We start from the raw sequence: 20084 nt of genomic DNA on the forward strand, positions 1-20084 counted from the left end.
TAAGTTTTTTGAAAAAAAAAGCATTCTTGCAAAGCAGATGCAGACTGTGGACTCGGACTCAACATCCCTTTTGTGTTTTTTATCACACAGCAAATATATTGATTTGATTCAAAAAGAAAAAGTGTTGATTGTTTCTGTTTTGGTAACACCTGCCATAACATCGTGTGTCACATGAAAACCATGATTTTTACTCCCAAAGTCCCTGGCACTGTCGTGTTTTGAAACACTTGATTTTCGGTAATCATGGAAACAAAAACAAACAAAAGAGATAAAGAGAGAGACCTTTTTGACCACCATGATATATTTACATAAGCTGCAGCCCCGATAAACTGTAAACAGTCATAATGAATGCTCATGTAAAACTATCCTTGGGACGGGATATACAGTTGATTGTCATAGAAGCAATTAAAATGAAAGGAAGTCATATTATTAACAGTATCAATTTCACAGATTACTTAATTGGCTGACAATGGATAGGGCAAGGTTAAGTCCTTTGAACACCAGGGGAGACCTCCTTAAACTATTTTATATAATAGGCTAATTTCCATAGCGGACTTAGTGAAACAACCCAACATATTTGAAATTAGATAAATCAAGTGATATTGTATGTGCTAAAGAAACAAAAGTTATTATTTTGCTGCACTGAATGCTAATCTTAAATAAAAGTTACTGGGTAGTTTATGATCAGTGGCATTGTTTCTTTCAAGCTGGACTTCACTCGATGTGTTATTTGGTAACTGAATTGGTGTGTTGAACTGTGATTCATTTTTTAAGACAAATGTTGAATTACATTTTTTATTCAGGTAAGGATGAGCCATTGGTAACAGAAGCATACCCAAGAGTTGAACTTTATGAAGTACAGCAGCATTTTGTTCTTGTCACATACTGTAAATGCCATATCAAAAGTAGTCATTCTGGAGTGTACAAGCAAACACCATCCAGTATCATCACAACGTAGAAAATAATGCAAAGCTAAATTCAAAAAGTAACTAACATGTTTAAACATTGCTAGCCACTGTGTACTTCACACTTCCTTACAGCAATGCAGATGCAATTGGGCATTTTCTCTGCAGGGAAAATTCAACAAGATCTTCTGGCTAGTTTGAACAAGAGTGTCATCCACTCTCAATTACATTTGCTTTACCTTCCCTCCCACTGAACTGTTGAGAGCAGTATAGACAGTATTCCACTGTCCAGTTAATTTTAAAGATGGAAACTTGGAATTTAGTGTCATGGGGGTTGTTATTATGATGGCATTTGTACATATGTGAGTTTTGTGTGTTAAAGATATTTGACAATGCTAATGGAACAACCACATAAATTTCTGGATTGAGGAAGGGGGAAACTGGGCTTGTTTTGAGAAAGAAAAAAAATTCTGGCCCCCACAAAATTAGCTTGAAATAAAATTTCTTGCATTGATCTGATGAAAGAAAAACTAATTGGAACAATGATATTAGTTGAAAAGCATCAACTTAGGTGGTTTGGAAAAGAATCTTGTTATTGCGTCTCTTAAGTGGCTGGTCTTATCAACATGGGTTTTCAATGAATATTGTCTTATGGTATCTAGCTACATGAAATTGGTGCTGTTCTGTTGTCCAGTATGACCAGCACAGCAGCCCTCTTGATAACCTGGCTATATTCCTGGGAAAATAATTTATATTGACATAGGGTATCACTGTATGCTATTTCAGATTACCAGCAATAGGTAAATTGCATCATTAATGTTAAAATGCTTTTTCCAGTTTTTTGGGAGGAGGGGGAAGAGAGCTACAGAAAGACAGGGATGCATATGTATTTGATCACATTTTTCTTCTTGCACCTTGTGATCAAAATCAAATATGGCCCGATATCTATGAGAGAGAGATTCAAGGTCTTTGTGGGATTTTTTCTTCACCTTATTGCCCCTGTTTATTGAATCTTTTGTCAAAGAGAGAACAAATTAATAAATTAAATAGTAAATGTAGACTATCAAAATACCCCGTCAGGGTTTGAATATTCACAGTAGTTATATCCATGTAGACTTCTTTTAGGTGTAATGTAATTTTTGTTTACTAGGAATCTGATATTTTCCAGAAAATTCAGTTTTACCTGACTCTTTTTGTGGATGCCTAATAATAGAAACATTGTTTCCATTTTTGACCTTGTTCCTGGCCTTGATTGAGGGTCACTTAAACAACTTCTTTTTTTAAATTCATTTTTAGTGTGTGAATGGTGGTGGTGAAATTGAGGCTATACTGTGCTACGTGCCTTTAGACTTGTAGATATTTTCTAAATCTTTCTAGAATGTGATCATGTGTCCCTCATCCAGGAATCTGTTTTGCGTCTCGAGTTACTGTATAATCGTTGTTTATAGAGATTTTTCTTAGTTTGGCTTAAAACACTTGATGTCAAGGTGTTCATTTGTTTGTGACTAGTTTGGGAATCACATTTTGATGTTTATTCAGATTATTTGGATTCTAACGGATGATTCTTTTTCCTAGAAAAATTTGAGTGCTGATATAGAATTCTTGGACAAAGACATTTCATTAATTCAATCATCATTATTGTTTGTGATTAATACTTAACTGTAGACCTTACAATACCACAAAGGGTACAGTATACGTCATCACCTTCCAGCTTGGATTCTTCATCCGGACTTGAATTTGAATTCATTAGAACATTTCATTATTAGGACTTACAAAAATTGTATTCGTTGATTATCCTTGGATTATTTTTGATTCTTAAAACCGTACTAAGTTCTTATTTTTTCATTTTTACAGCCCTTTTACAGGGAAATAAATTGTTAAATTTTTCAAAGCTTGTTGTTTTCAATCTTTCATTTGTTACTATTTATTTGAGCCTAAACACGTAACATAAGAATTGGGCACTCCTCCTCGGATTATTTTGAATTTTGGCTAAAATATTCCAGAAAACTTTTTTCTTTTAAAATTTGAATTCCCCTGAGTTTTGAAATCTTTAGTGAAATCAGCTAGCTTTTTCTAAAATGTCATCATGAGTGGAAATCTTTCTTTCAAGTCCTACCCAGGACCAATTAGACCTTTTCAAGAAAAGATGAATTAATTCAACTTGCCAGAAAATATGGTCTTACTGAGGTAAAGGCTTCCTTAACGAAGCAAGAAATAAAAAATATTGTGGTCCAGTACTTGGTAGAAAAGAGTGTTTTGATAAAAGTAGCTATGGTTTCAATCAGTAAGTCTGTATCAGATGCTGACATAAACGTAAAGAAATTAGAATTAAAATACAAGATGGAAATATAGAGTTAAGGAAGCTGGAACTTCAGAAAGAAGAAGAACAGAAACAATGAAAAATGTAGTTACAAGGAATGCAAATGCAGCTGCAATTAGAAAAAGAAAAAGAACAAATGAAATAGGAAAAAGAGAAAGAGCAAGTGCATTTACAATCAGATGAAGAGAGAAAAAAAGACAAATCCAGTTACAAAAAGAATAAATACGATTACAGAAAGAGCAAATGCATTTGCAATTGGAGAAGGAGAAAGAACAACTACAAAAGGAAGAATGACAGAAAGAGAGGAATATCAATTTAGAATAAAAGAAATGGAGCTGTCAAGTGAAAAGCACATTCCAACTTCAAATACAAATTTAAGTTTCGATGTTGCAAGGAATATTACGTTAGTGCACCTTTACGTAGAAAAACAAGTAGACAAATATTTTACTTGTTTTGAAAAGTTGCTGAAAATTTGAAATGGCCAAGGGAGCATTGAACTAAATTATTAGAATGTGTATCACTGTTAAGGCCAGTGATATTTACAATTTACTGTCAGTTCAACAAAGTGGTGACTAAGATGTGGTTAAAGAATGCATCTTAAGGGGTTATGAGTTAGTCCCTGAAGCTTATCAGCAAACATTCAGAAACTATAAAAAAGAAACTGGACAAATTCAAGAATTGTGTCCATTAAGACTTGTCTTGACGAGCTGCTGATGAATATTCTTTAACTCATAAAGTTCCTTTTGTAAATAAGACTTCTACTCAACAGTCTTTTGGCAGAAAAGTATTTCAGCCTAATACATGTACAAGCCCTTCTAAAACTCAAAACTGGCACAGCTTCTAAAAATCAACGTTTTGATAAGCTTGACTCAAAATCTTTGTCTCTTCCTACATGTACCTATTGTAAGAAGAAAGGATACATTATTTCTGATTGTCACAAATTGAAAAATAGGTATCAGAATCAAAACAGACCTATTCCAAATGCTCTTATTTCTAAGAGGTCACGGTCACAGTCATGTATTGAAAGCAATACATTTGTTGGGTCTAATAAACACCAGTCTGATTTTATTATGGAGAATTATGAACCATTCATATAGAAGGGTTCTATATTACTCTTGGGTGATTTGGTCAACCCTAGCCCTATTAAAATATTTAGGGACACAGGAGCTTCTCAAAATTATTCTTATTCAGGGAGTAGAATTCCACTTCGTTAATGTTCCTCTCCATTGTGTAAATTTGTTATCAGACTTAGTCTCAGGACCCATGAAAGTTGGCACAGTGTCTGTTTTACCCATTGAGGACATTCATTTATTACTAGGCAACAACCTAGCTGGAGTCAGTGTTGTGGTTAATCCACTTGTAACTAACAAACCTTGTCTGGATCAGAAAGTCGATCCAATTGAAAAGAATTCCCTGATTTATTTCCAGCTTGATCAGTTACCAGAGCTATGGCAATGAAAGCTCTTGAAAATGATGTTGATAAGGAAAGTATTCCTTTAGCTGACACATGTATTGGTCAGGCTTTTTTGATGAGGTCACTTTCAGTCCTTGTTTGGATCAATCAGAAGGTATTGATCACAATGATCCTCCTTTGACTAACTCATTCTCTTTATTCTAATCTGGGTGACAAATGTCAATCACATGTCGTCGAACATGACAAAGATCATGAGTTTTCCTGTTTGTTTCAAAGGGCCATTAGTGAAAATGAAGCCACTGAAGTTCCTGTCTGTTATTTTATTAAAAATGGAATTCTTATGAGAAAATTGAGACCTCCCGAGGTACCTGCTTGTGATGAGTGGCCAGTGAACTATCAAATTGTAGTTCCAAAACCTTAAAGGAAACACTTAGTCTGGTCCATGAAACTCCTTTGGCTGGTCATTTAGGGATTAATAAGACATGTTACAAGATCTTGACTCACTTTTATTGGCCAAAAAATATGGGCACTATTCTGAATGCAGATGGAGATTGTGTAAAATGTGTCTTGGACTCTATCATTCAGTTTCACTTTGGTGTTTACATCAACCTGCATTCAGAATAGTGTCCATATTTTTGAAACAACCCAAAACTGGTACCCATGAAAAATAACCCAATTTACTGTATGTTTGTATACTTATAGCTACATATTCTAATTAGTGGTGAAAGCGTAAGGTCACTTTTTATCAGTAATCATTTATAATATTTGATTTAATTTTGTAGGAACAGAGGACTACTTCAGAAAAAACTAGGATGTTAATCCAATACATACAAGAAAGTGATGAGGCATCCTATCAAAATTTCAAGGATTGTTTGGAGGAGTCTGGTCATTCACATTTAAAGGGCATACTTGAGGATGAAGAAAAAAAGCAACATGGAGTGAAATATGGTTAAGTTAAAACAAATTCTTACATTATGATAGTCTTAATTATATAAACATTGCCTTGACCTTAAGGTTTTGGAAAGACTAAAAGAATCCTTTATTCATTGTTGGATAGGAAAAATCCACTGAGGATCAGAATTTTGCAACAGACACTTGGCAATTCTCATGTCTGATGCAGAATTCTGATACCTAGGTTGTAATTTTTCTATCCAACACCGATACATAATGAATAATTATTTCCTTTTTAAATGTTACCCAATCATAATACCATAGGAGAACTACTACTACCTTGCAAGTTCTGCCCTCACAGATACTTTTAGCTAAAAGGAGCTAGAAGTTGTCTATGTTGCAGTCAGGCAGAGTTATCTCCCCTTACGTATAAGACTTGGCAGCAAAGCCCAAGAATACATCTTCCGCTTGTGCCAAGAAGCACACTATCATTATGAAAAACTTTGCAAAAGCCAGCATCTACACAGAATACTTGCCATCACAAGTTGGAGGAGTTTATTACTTCTAAGGAAAGCATACTACATTTCCAGCTTAATCTCTTCCTATCCTGACAAAGATTTGCTAACACTTTGTTATCCTCACACATTTAGATTCTTGCATGGGGAGCCTAAGGTACTTCACATTAAGTTCAGGCTATAATTATTTTATGTACATGCATGTCTCTAGTGCTTATAAAAACTCCTAATATGTCTGTAATGCCACTACATATTGATGAGTTTCTATTCCAAGGCATTTGTAGCATCAGGACACTATCTTCAATGTTTTTATATGTACAGGCAGTCTGGGCTTTTTTCCCTTCAGGTAATTGCCTTGTTTTGGATATTGTCACCCCATCTTTGTAAGTATCTATAATGGTGCCTCAGTTCCTCTTATGTTAGCCTTTTGAGTGTACATTACTGTATTGCTTCTGCTCTGGTCTGGCAAGTACAGGTAAGACTTCTGTAAATGGTTTACTCAGTCGCATCTCGCATCTTGCTCATGTTTGAGTCATGTTTGTGATCATTCCTTCATATTTAAAGAGCACTTAGTCACTCACATGGGTAGCCTGTGCAACTTCACAAGATAGGTTTGGCCTACAATGTGTATTTTTGTATGCAGGTTGTTGTTGTTGTTGTTATTGTTGTAGGGTTTAACACCATTTTTCAGCACAAGATAGGCTATACATGGTGGCCAGTATAACTGGTGGAGGAAGAACCCTGGAAAATCCCAGGAAGAACCACTGACCCATGAGAAGCTACTTTCAAGCTTTCTCACAAATCCACATTAGCTGAGCTTGAGACTTGAACTCACCCAGACAGAGGTGAGATGGCAGTGATCCAGAATGGTGAGCACTTTAGACCACTTGGTAACTCAGGGTCCACTGTGTGCAAGTCTTTATAATTCCATCATACATTTGAGTTTGCTTTACCAAGGCTTCCTTACCCTTGGAACGCCGTGCTTCAGAGATTCTACATACCTTCTTTGACCTTCCCTACAGGTAGCATTGTAATTAAGGTAATCTGCTATCACTTTTTTCCAGGTATTCATTGTTTGGTATAGCTCTGTGCCCACACTGTATCCAGCATCACAAGTGTAGGTAACAGGTTTATACTGCTCCTCATTACAGGTGGTATTGTCATTATATTTTACCTGTATGCTTCATCACTTTATTAGACTGTCTGTTACCAAGTTCTGGGTCAACTTTTTTAAGATTTAGGACATTACATTCTGAAAGATAGGTGCAGGCTAAAGTTTCATACATTTTTCATTATTTGTCTTACAGATTAGAACTATATGCAAAATGCAAAAACACACAGCTCAGGACGAAGATGTCATCAGTCTGCATGCTGACCTTTCCTCAGTATGAAATATCTGGCAGACAAGGGAGATAAATCAACTTACCATATATACTCGCGTATAAGCCCGTTCGTGTATAAGCCGACCCCCCAAACTGAACTGGTAAAACTGTTAAAAAGTACATGACCCGCGTATAAGCTGACCCATAATTTCTAGACTACTGGTACATCACAAGATGCACAGAGTGAGTTCTGAATACGTTTATTTAGGCAAATCACATTATTAAAGAAAATGAAAGCAAGAAAGCTAATTTATATGTTGAAATTAAAACAATTCGAAAGTGTTAAGCCGTAATGGAAATTTAATTAATCCTCATTCTAAAATCATGAATTATAAAAGTTCTATCACTTATAGAATCCTTCAAAATCTGGTTCTGTATCAGACTTGCCAAACAGTTCACGAAACTCGGCTTCTGTTACGGGCGTCGTCATTGTCATCATGGTCATCCGATAGTGTGTCGTTCTCCTTATCACTCTCCTCGTTATTGTCGGATTGAAATATAGCATCATCCTCTGTTCCATTCATGGCATTGCTGATACAGCACTTCCTGAATGATTTTGCAATAATTTCTGATGGAACTGAGTCCCACGCTTCTTTTACCCACTTGGTGACCAAATCGATGTCAGGCCTCATTAAATTCCCACCTTTTGTCATTTTCACAGCCCCTGAACAAACCCATTCTGCCTACATCTTTCGTAACTTGTCCTTAAAAGGTTTGTTAAGGCAGACATCAAGAGGTTGTAACACTGACGTTAAACCTTCTGGTATCACAGCCAGTGTTGTTTTCATTTTCTTTGCAGCCTTTTTTACTTCATCGGTCTTGTGTGCACAAAACATATCCCATACAAGCATTGAAGGTTTCCAAAGAATTGCACCTGGTCTCTTGTTCCATACTTTCTCCAACCATTCAATTGTTTCACTTTCATCCATCCATCCCTTTTGCTGTGCACGAACGATGACACCAGCAGGAAATTTCATGCTTTTCGGCAGCGTCTTCCTTTTAAAAATGATGACAGGAGGCAGCTTTGATCCATCAGCTAAACAGGCCAATACAACCGTGAAATGCGTTTTTTCATGGTTGGTCGTTTTTATCAGAATAGTTTTCTCACCAACAGCATTGACTGTTTTATTGCTTGGTAAGTCAAAGGTCATAGGCGTCTCATCCATATTTCCAATTTGTGATAGTTCAAATGAGCACTCCTTTCTGCATTTAATGATGAACTGCTGAAATGATTCAATTTTTTCTTCCAAGTCTTTTGGTAGCTTTTGTGCTATCTTCGTTCGCTGCCTGAGGCAGAAACCATTCCGGTTCATAAAACGAGAACACCAGCCGGCTGATGCAACAAATTTTGAATCTGCCAACTTATATTTATCATTTTTCGCCATCTGCATAGCATGTAGATGAATTGCAGTTCATATGACAATGTATCCATTTTGTCGATGTTCACTTACAAAATCGCTGAGTTCTTTCTCCAATTCAGGGAAAGAGGCAATCCCAGTCCGACGAGCCTTCTTGGATTTTGGCATTTCTTCTAATGCTGCTTTGCTTTTCCACCATTCCCATACTTGTTTCTCGTTCACAAAAAAATTTGCATGCTGCAGCACAGTTGTTATTTGCTTCTGCATATTCAGTAACTATAAGTTTGAATGCTGCATCATAAGCAGAACGCTTTCTTTTTCTTCCAACACTATTCATTTCATCTGATTGAATTGAATATAAACTTCTAGAGAGATTAAACTGAAATAATTTCTTATGGTGGTAGTATACTATTTATATACCTTATCCTGTAATTATTTCCATGTGTGGTTGGTTATCAATTTGTATTTGATAATTATTTATCATTGTTGTTTATTTGTGTTGTTTTTTTTAAACTACTGGTAGTGTGATTCAGTTGATCAAAATATGATTGGTTTCATCGTGGACATTATTCAAGTATTGTGACAGTTTATAACTTTGAGCAGAAACCATGTCCACTACCCTATCTCATTAAACAATACATCTGAGAGTCGGCATGTATTAGTAAAGTCATTGGCATTGTGAAACAAAACAAACCTATTATCCCCGAGGCATTTACCACAGATTAAGCATATGGTAGCTATTGTACACTCTACCGCTAACAAACCACTTTGCTTTACAAACAACTAAACAACATTAGTTTATAATCTATGGCTCCGATTACTTCTAAAACACCAGTCAAAGAAATCCCACAGATTATATTGTTTTACAATTATTCACGCTGACTCATATATTGCCCTGTTATTTACCCTCCCTAAGCGCGCGCACAACAAACCCCTATGGAGCCTCTCGCTATTGTTCCTTTAAGACTATCGTACATGTATTTCTACTCTCGATCAAAATGTTTGTCGTATATACCTTCAGTATCGTAATTCTTTTATTTTTTTTACGTAGATTCTTTTCATATTTACACTGAAATAAGCTAGCGTGCATTTGTACGATACCGTAGAGTTTAATGATTACTAATTAGCTGAGGGTTAAATACTTGACTGGAGATTACTAATATGACGGTTCTTTTGGAACATACACGTACCACCGTGGCTCAAATAACACGTATGGCTGCATTTTCTGGTGGATGGACATCTGTCAAATAGACGTCAAGTACGTTAAAACATGTTTTTCATTCATTATCCTACCACTTAAGTTAGAAAAAAATATTTGTTTCACTTCATGACAGCACAAATCTTATGAGCCATGTGGCATCATTAGGCATGTGATCTCATCTTCGGTGATCGACGGAAACAATAAATGCTGGAAATCGAGGGAAAAAAGCGTTAACAATTTCAGACTTGGACTTTGGCCCGCAGATAAGCCAACCCCCTTTCTTCCAGGCCTTATTTTTTTCCTAAATGTTTCGGCTTATACGCGAGTATATACGGTACCCTTCAGCCATAACTTAGCACTGGACATTGACATATGCCTGAAACAGCTCCAGCACCCACGGGTCGCTACCACAGGACTGAGCATTTTTGGCAACTCCCTCTATCTTGCAAGGGAGTTCTCATTCTGTCGGACACCTCTACAGTGGTGACTTGTCTCAAGCAACAAGAAGGAACCAAGTCCCAAAATCTTTGCATTCTGGTGTGGGACTTTCAACAACAAAATCCACGTGCAAGCTTGCCATATTCCAGGACTCCTAACATACTAGCAGGAGCTGTATCCTGGAACAATCAACTAATACTGACAGGATGGTCTTTTCATTCAAATATGTACCAGATGGGACTGACCATTGGTGGACCTGTTTGTGACAAGGTGGAATATCAACTCCCATCCTTAATATTTCCAGCCCCGGGCAGTCAGCACTCTCTCAGTGGTTTATAAATGTTCTGGATGCATACGCCTAGCCTCCAATACCTCTGATTCCAAAAGTGATACAGAAAACAAGATAATCACAGTGTCACCTTATCGTTATTGCACCACTTAGATATGAGAAGTTGTGGATCAACGACCTCATCAGTCTACACAACAGAACTCTGTTTATTGACACCAGATATTTCCAATGCAATTATAAAATGATAAAATGCATATTCTGACGTTAAACAGCCCCTTTGCAAGGTCTTCTCTGACTAGCTGGATGGCAGCCCCTTCTTCATTTTTCAGAGGTCCCTCACTTATAGTGTTATCTATGTTTTTGGACCTCATTGTGTGCAAGGTGTGAGGGAGAGGTGTACTTGGAAAACTCAGCATCAAATGAACCATCAACCCACAAACTATTTATCACCATGTTTGAGGTACAGTAAAAGCTGTCTTGAGAGACCTCTGCTATGAGCAACCACATGTCATTTATAGGCACAATTGTTTCACATGGATCAGTTTTATTATATTAATAGTCATGAGTGACCACCTGCTGAATGCTACCAGCAACCATGAATTTTTGGCAAAATTTGCATTTTGATGCTATCAATGACTGCATCTCAAAAAACAGTTAAACACCACTGACCTTAATTTAATCCTTTGTAACCATTACTGCTTAAAAAGTAATGACTGCTCTGCACAAAAACAATAAAATTAGGCTGGCTACCAATTTTGTAAATTTTAAATGTCATATGCTATAGATTGTAAACCATTAAATTAAAGAACATGCAGTTGTTTTTACTTAACCCTGCTATGAATGACCATATTATGAGAACAGAGACAAACACTACTGACCTTTAGTTAATCCTTTATAACCATAGCTGCTTATAAAGGAAAGACTGTTCTAAACAACAAAAAATAAAATGAGGCTGGCTACTGGCTTTGTAAATTTATAGGTCCTGCATGTAGAGTCATTTGTTATGTGCTGTCAGCCAGACCATACCAGTGTTAACTGTCATTCTGATAGGATTTACCTCCAAATTTTTAGGGCCATCCCATGCCGTCCTCCCAAATACATATCCCATGACTTTTGCTGAGAACTCCTGATTATTTCATTATGTCTCCAGATTTTCATTTTTCCAAAAACAAATCAAACATAAATAGCTTTATTGTACACAATCCACAGAAGACATATTTAATTTTATCATTTGTATATATTGTTGTGACATTCTATGCCACTACCAGAAATACATGTACTGGTACATAAGGACTGGTAACTTGTTGTTCTAAATCTGTGCGAATTTCAGCATTGCAGTGGAATAAATATGATGATTATCATACATGTATCTATACCGCAGATGTTGAATATTCCATAACTGTGGATCAAATACATTTTGCATTCATTTGTTCTTGGTTGTATTGAAATATATTTTTGTATTCAAGTAATGTTAATGTCCTTGTCTTTAATACCAGTAAATGAGAATAATTTTCCTGTTTCAGTTGCAAAAGGGTTGTGTTGTTTATTGATCTATATATATATGCAATAAAATGACAGTGCAAAACTAGTTTCTAACTAGCCTGAGCGCTTTCGACTCTTAATGAGTCTTTTTCAAAGGCAAATACAAAACATAGACAAGACAAACAAATACAACAGAAAAACCATTGTGTTTATACTTAAATAATTACACTAGTATTAGTATAAAATGTTCTGAAAAAGGGTCACTGTGGCCTGTTTTTCACATTTTATTGTCTTAAGCATTTATTTCTAGCTTATGAACACAAGTGTGTTGGCACCTATATATTACACCAAGAGTCATGAAACATAGGGTCTTGATGAGTATGACACCCTCTTTACAAAGTAGGTTACTGAAACCCATATTTCATGCATCACTTAGGCTTAGTTTTGTGTGTCTTTAGTTTATTTCTCAAGCACTGTTCTTGTTTGAATCATCAAAGTAGATTGTGGCTTGCATCTCTGTTGATACTGCATCCTCAAAAGAAAAAAAAGCTCTCTGACATAAAGTTTAATGGTGGCTTAGGTTAAGTTGTTGCATTTAATTCATGATTACATAAATATTTTGTACCCTCTGTACATACTGTCCTATGTACATATTGTTATACATGTGCCTTGAATCATAAAATTTGGTGGCTGGATGTATTTTGATGAGTACCACATCATTATGACTAAAATAGGTCACTTTGTCCCATACATCCCATACATCATGCTTCACTGAATTTTGGCTTCAGTTTTGTGATTTAGTTGTTTATACTTTCATTATTAAACTATTAGGCTTTATTGGTACTCAGTACTGCATGAAATAGCATAGAATATGACAAAATAATCAAAGCAGGCAGGAAACATCTAGATTTTAGAAACTGGAAGCTTTGTATTTTGCAGTGATTCTTACCAGTTTCCATTCCATACGTGAGGTGTTTTGCCTGTGAATAACTGGTTATAGTTTGATTTATGTATTTCAAGTAGTTGGTTAAGCCCTAAGGAATCTGATAACCATTTCAGCCCTTGCTAGTAGTCATGGTTTTCTGACTGTACAAGGTAAGGGACTTTGGATAAAAGAGAAATATAGAAGGGAGCAAGAGGGCATGATCCAAAAGCTTCTTTGAGGGTCATCTCTAATTTGAAATATGCATAGGAAAGACAACTTTATTGTCCAGAAACTATCCTGGTTGTTTGTTTTTTCCTTTTAGTATGAGCCCAGTATACATTAATGACATTCTTCCAAGTTCTGTTCTTAATGTAAAGATTGAAATCGGGTGAACTGTTCAAACAACTCTGACTTAAAGATATTAATAAAGATATAAAAGTTGTGTAAAAAGATGATATTATTTGCATTGGAAACACTAATGTCATGGGAAGTAACATACTCATTTGGGAAAATTAAATATAAGGACAGTAGAATTGGTATGTATGTAAATTTGTCTACTGATCAAAATAATTTTATGGTTGATAATTTTACACACTAATGTTAATACATTGGGCTCAGCTTCAAACATAATTTGAGTTAATCCAGTACCATTTATTTTATGTCAACTGCCTTACATATGATAAGATCTGTTCCATTTAAATATACATGGTACGCAGGGAAGGCGCTTTTTACAAATTATATGCCAGGATACTCTGATTATTCAAAGTTCACATGAGAACAATACAAAATTCTAAATTGCATCTATGGGTCACTGCTACACATTAAAAGTGTCTTCCCTGGGTCCCATGTATACTTTACAGTAAGAGCTCTGTGTCTTTTAAAGGTTTCACCTTACCAGCTGAAATACAGGAAGAGCTACAACTGTTTTCTGAGCAGTTTCGGATCTTCATAATAACAGTTTCTTTTTACCAACATAGCTAACAAACCATTCAACATATTATGTTGCAGTTTGTTTTGAACTCTTTCTTCTAGACTTATATATGCTCTTTGGAAGTGTTCATACTACAGTATTTTACTTTCTTGGCAGTTTTGCTCAACCAATACCATATCCTCATAATGCAAGTTGTTACCAGTTTAACTCAGGAACAGTTCAACATATTCTGATGCAATTCGGTATTATCACTGTCTCCTAGATGTTGTGGTGCCTTTCAGTGGATTAATCTCTTTGCTCAATTTTTCAACAGAGTATTGGGTGCACAGGTTATTGAAGGTAGTAGATTTTTAAATTGGATGTTGCTTGTTAAGACTCCATACTTTGTCAGAAATATTTTTGAACATATTTTGATGCTACATGTGTTTTGAATACCTTTGTCATATAACTTGCAGTATGCCTTTAAGAGCAGTTTATCTTTTGATTTTATTTTCTCCCAAAGTTATGATCTTTTTTACACTTTTTGTCAGTACAGGGTCATTTGTGACTATCAGTCTTTTTTTGTCAAGGAAAGACGGAAATACAACTTTAAGATTAAGTACTGAAAAATTGTAACATTCATTGATGATATACCAAGCATTGACACATATATGTATTCTTAATTTATATTACAGAAAATGTTCATGAAAAAAAGAAAACGTCATTCAAAATTAAAAGACATCCTGCTTTACAAGTGATGCCCAGTTGGAGACCAGCTATGAATACAATCGCCAGCCTCTCAAAGGGCAGCATAGGGTATGTTTGTATAAATGAAACTAGCATACAGTAAAGCTTTTTGCCTCAGTTGTAAGTGAAATTGTTAAGATATTTATCTCAGGTTTACAAAATTAGAATAGAATTTGACAAAATCATACAAGTTTTCAGTCAGTTATTGATGCTGTTTCTGGTAATACAGAAACATTTATAAAACTTTTTCTCAAGACCTGTTCAATATAATTTTGGCAAAACTGGAGATTTGTACAAATGAATGCAATACATCATTTAATATGGCGACTACTTTTTAAAATAATGATAAAAATGTTTAAAATCTTTTTTGGGAAAATCATTTCAATGAATCATGATAAACCAAATATGACAGAAAGCAATTTGGCATACAATCCTTTAAAATTTTATTCCAGAAATACTGAACTAAAATAGCAAAACCTGTTCAAGACTTTTCCCCTGCAAAATGTTCAGGAAAACTAAATTCAAAAACAATCTTCCTTGCATAAAGGCCTTTTAAGTTTGTATAAATGATGAAGTTCCACTCTGTTACTAAAAAGTGCAAAAAATCAATGAAATATTTTATTTTATTCACAAAAGCTGATCAAAGAATTTGACCTGATTTGACAGAACATCGTTGTATCAAGACGTTTGAAACTGTTGCAGAAATGCTGATCTTCCATCTGCTTCCCCCACCCATTCCCACTTGGCTATAAGATAAAGGGGTCTTGACACTTCAATTTTGTAAATGATAATCTCTCCTGTAGGAAAACCTAGCACGAAAATATTGAGTTCCAGGATTTAGTGGACTTTTTAGTTGAAGTCTTGTAAACAAAATTTCACAGATGGAATAGTCAATGAACCATGGTGGCTCAGTTTTTATTATACCAAAAATGTGTGTTAGAATCCTACTATCAGATTAGCCCATTTCAGCTACCAAATTGGCAGTCTCCTGGCAGGGCACCCTTCTCCAACTGCCTTGTCATTAAATTATCTACTTGTGTTGCTGATCCATAAAACACCAAACCAATCCAATGCCTTTTTCAGCTTATAATCCAAGATGGAGTGCTAGTGTATAACAAATTTATTAGTCTTTGAACAAAACCTTGTAATGATTATACAGCTTTTGTCTCTTTAATTATTAATATTATTAGTATGAGGTGACCTGATCATAAAGCCAATGGTATGATTATGTGTCACCAGGTGGCCGTCTTAGAAATAAATATGTCTTTTCCTAAAATGCCATTAACAGAAAACTACTGTATGTGCTAGATGTATTTTATGTCTCTGTTTCAGGTGGCAAATTTGTGCCCGTCTCGTTGCCAAGAATAATATTAATAGGAAGATGAAACAGGATGGAAGATATGGCAGAATAATTGAATATTTCAGTGTCATCCTCATAGACAACACAAGAGAAATAAGAGCCATATTCTTTAAGGATAGGGTGAAAAAATTCTACAAGTACTATCGATTGCTAAAACTACAACAAGTATGTATATACTTATGTAACAGATATGTCCAGTAAAAATTAAAATGGATCAGTATTTTCATCTTTTATTGTCTAAATGTGAAGGATCATATCCAGATGCAAGTAATTTATAGTCGGCTTCTGATCCATTATATCTCCAAAGGGATTTACCTGGCACAGTTACAATCTACTGAGAATTATTGAATTCCTTTATAGTTTATAAATTTCAAATCATAATACTTTGCTCCATAGGCGCAGACTTTTATAATTTCAACAAAAATAGCAGTTGCAGTTGGTAAAATTTTAAATCCTTGCTGTTTTTAGGAAATGCAGTCTGAACAAGATTGACTACAATTTTTTTTATAATTAATATTCAGATAGTAATTAAAATGTCAGTGCCTTGATTGCATTTTTAAAAAAATAATTAAGACGTTATTATTATTATTATTAAATTATTATTATTATTATTATTATTATCAAAGATGAAAAGAACTATTAACATATGCATGTGGAAATCTAAATAATAGGAGACAAATATAAGTAAAAATTGAAGCAATATTTTTAAACTACTGTCCAATATTTTTTAAATAATTTCAAATTTATGAAATTTATTCTGATTTTGAAACCAACTAAATAATAATAATAATGTATATATATATAATTTTGAAAATTACAAAAAGATTGAATAATTCTCAGGTAGATTGTGATTGTACCAGGTAGTTCGAAGATTGACTGTGAGGTATGATTCATAATGGATCACAATCTGACAATAGTTACTAGAGTTTTACTTTTAAAAGTAAAATTTCTTAGAATAATTATTATTTTTCAAGTGAGAAACTGTACTTCTGCTCACGATACATCATTAATAATGATACCTTATTCAGTTGAATCTACGCATTAAAATCTGTGGATATATGTCTGAAAAATTTTAATGTATTTATGAAGCAAAATGTTTCTTGCAGCCTGCAGGGAATAAAACTGGATTTATTCTTAACTGACATGACCAAAGACATGACCCAGTCTCCATCAGCAATTACTGTTTTAAACCTCTTCTTAAAACCCACCTGACCAGTTATCACCAAGTTTGGTACAGAGCATGCTGGCATAAAGGCATGATCAAATATGGCTGCTGTTACTAAACATAAAAATCCTTTAAATTACATTTCATAACTGAGCAGAATTTCATCAAACCTGACAGCATCCTGGCAGAAAGACCATTCATGTTTGTACAAATGATGCCAATCTGCCTTTAAATATGGATACTGTTACTGAAAATAAAACATTTTTTTAAAAATATTTCTTCTCCAAAACCATTTAATTGAATTTGACCAGATTTGATGAAAAGCATCTTGGCATGAAGACCTTTCAAGTTTGTGCCATCAAATATTGTTGGTGCTAAAAATAGAACCTTTATTTGACTTCTTAAAGTAGAACCCTTGAATGACGTCTGAAAAACTGCTTAACCCTTTACCTCATGCAAGCGTCTTTGGACGCCTCTACTCCATTTGCATGGAAGCACCTTTTGACGCCTGTACAAGATTCGTGTGGAAGTGGCTTTTGATGCCTGCTGTAAACATCAGCCATTTTGAGCTTGTTTTCATAGCGCCACCTTCAGGGAAAACCCCCTATTAGAAACTACATTCATTTCTGCAAATGACAATTACGTCAGATCACGTGGTCGCTATTTATGCACTGGTCGATATCTGCTATTTAAAGGAACTGGGTCGTAATCTCCACTCTCCAAAATGGCGGCCGCAGATTTCATTCAGTATGTACGAAGTTTTCATGATCAGAATCAACAACCACGAAAGATTCAATAAATTAGGTAAAGTCTCTGATATTGATGTAGGCAGCAATTAGTTTTTTATAAATTATCAAATTCAGATGACTTAGTGATGTAGACTCACACGAAAACATTGTAAATTTCGGAAATGGCAGCTACGGTTGGTCACATGGCCTCACTGACATGACGGTGAATGAGTTCTCTCTCGAATTTAAAGCACATAAAAAATTCTTCCGTGAAAAATAATTACACAGCTATAACAATCGAACTTTACTCTTAAATTTTTCCGCATATAATAGATGTGTACCAAAAATGTAAAATGGTTAAAACTGCTGTTAAACATAACATCACTACATTGCTTAACAATTCACAGGCAGGCCTATGCATATGCTGTCAACTAAGCAACAGGTGTTCTATTTATAGCGTGCTGCACTTTGTCACTATGCTTTATGAGGTAAAGGGTTAACATAATTTGACCAGACTTTATAGCATCTTGTCTTAGCTGGTTTTCAGATTTGCACAAAAGACATAATTCAAACACTAAAAGTAGAAAAACATTTTCAAAACTGTACATCAAGAATGGCTAAACAAAATTTGACTAACTTTTGACACAAGGCATCTTGGCATAGGGGATTTCCAGTATTAGACAAATGATGCTGATATGCCATCATATATGGATGAAGATAGAAAAACCTTAAAACAGTTGTTTTCATAATATATGCAGTCAACAGAATGGATGAAATTTCAACAGAAAGCATCATATTGACAAAGATTTCTTTACCAATTGTTCTTGCATTGGGTTATTAGGCTGACATCATCCAGGTGAATAACCTCAGAGCCACTTGGGCCTCTTGCTGCAATATTGCCAATATTCTTCTGCAGAAGTAAAGGGCACAAAACTATGGGCCTCTTGTTTACTCACCACATTACTCACAGATTTTTTTACACTGTTTTAAGATGGGTGTTGTAGTGCTCTCCATCTATCCATTAAAATGTTTATCTGTGATAAGTAACAATTGAAAATTTTCATTTAGCTTGGCCTTAGTATATCTCATGGGTAGACATTGTGTCATGTACCATAGCCATGCCTCCTCTCTCAAGGTCATTGTCAGGGTAAGATAAAAATTAACTTCGTGACTTTTGTCCTTGTCCAGAGTACAAGCTTTGCCCAAGGATATACAGTAACTCTACAGTGTCACATATAGCCATGCCCCCTGCCTGTAAATCTGTGACTGGTATCCTTGTCAAGAATTTATGTTCTGAACCATCATTACAAGAAGGTGCACAACCATAGCTCTTGTCTCAAGGACAAGGTCACAGCAACAAAAAATCTTCATTTTTGGTTGTATCCTTGTCTAGATTTCTAATTTTTAATGACACTTTACCCAGTTATATATCATATACAGACAGTGTTTCACTTACCATAGCCACACACTTTACCGTGTCAAGGTCACAGCCATCAAGGCAAAGTCAAGGTCATATCAAAGGACTATGTTACTCAGACTTGTATCCTTGCCTGGAGTATAACTATTGAACCACTTAAGATGTATTAATATAACTTGTCTCCATTATGCATTATGACTAGACAGTTTGTCACATACAATATCCATGCCCCCACCTCGATGTCAAAATAAAATAAGGGAAAATGTAATCATGACCTGTATAAATATAGGTTATTATTTTGAACCATGGACAATATTTTAATCAAATGTTAGTCTGTTATTTATTTTAGCTTTACAGTGTCTTGTGAATTCAGTTATATTATCACCCTTCAAGGTCATGGTCACAAAAAGAAACAATGTAAATCAAGAGCTTATTACATTATCCAGTTTGTACCTTTCTCACCCCTACAGATATTTTGATGAACATTACCCCTGTCCACACATTATCATACAATACTAAAGTCTCTAGCTCAAAGGTCATGGTCATTAGTAGTGAGATGTTAAAGAGGTGGTTGTTAATCTTGTGCAACTTACAGTATTCATGTATCCTGCTCCCCCAACATCACCACCACCATAGA

The 20084-nt window shown here is 35.0% G+C and overlaps 1 protein-coding gene across 1 annotated transcript in view; it reads left to right on the top strand.

Moving 5' to 3' along the window:
* The window catches only part of LOC149779778 (replication protein A 70 kDa DNA-binding subunit-like), an 84650-nt gene that overhangs the window by 11375 nt on the left and 53191 nt on the right, over window positions 1–20084 (top strand). Inside the window, exons 4-6 of the mRNA XM_089940639.1 lie at window positions 5422–5587; window positions 14726–14846; window positions 16110–16302. Coding sequence (XP_089796765.1) covers window positions 5422–5587; window positions 14726–14846; window positions 16110–16302 — 480 coding nt within the window. The remainder of the gene's footprint in view (window positions 1–5421; window positions 5588–14725; window positions 14847–16109; window positions 16303–20084) is intronic.

This window comes from Sinohyriopsis cumingii, chromosome 17 (genome assembly GCF_028554795.1).
Source record: "Sinohyriopsis cumingii isolate HCF-2022 chromosome 17, ASM2855479v2, whole genome shotgun sequence".
Classification (NCBI taxonomy): Eukaryota; Metazoa; Mollusca; class Bivalvia; order Unionida; family Unionidae; genus Sinohyriopsis; species Sinohyriopsis cumingii.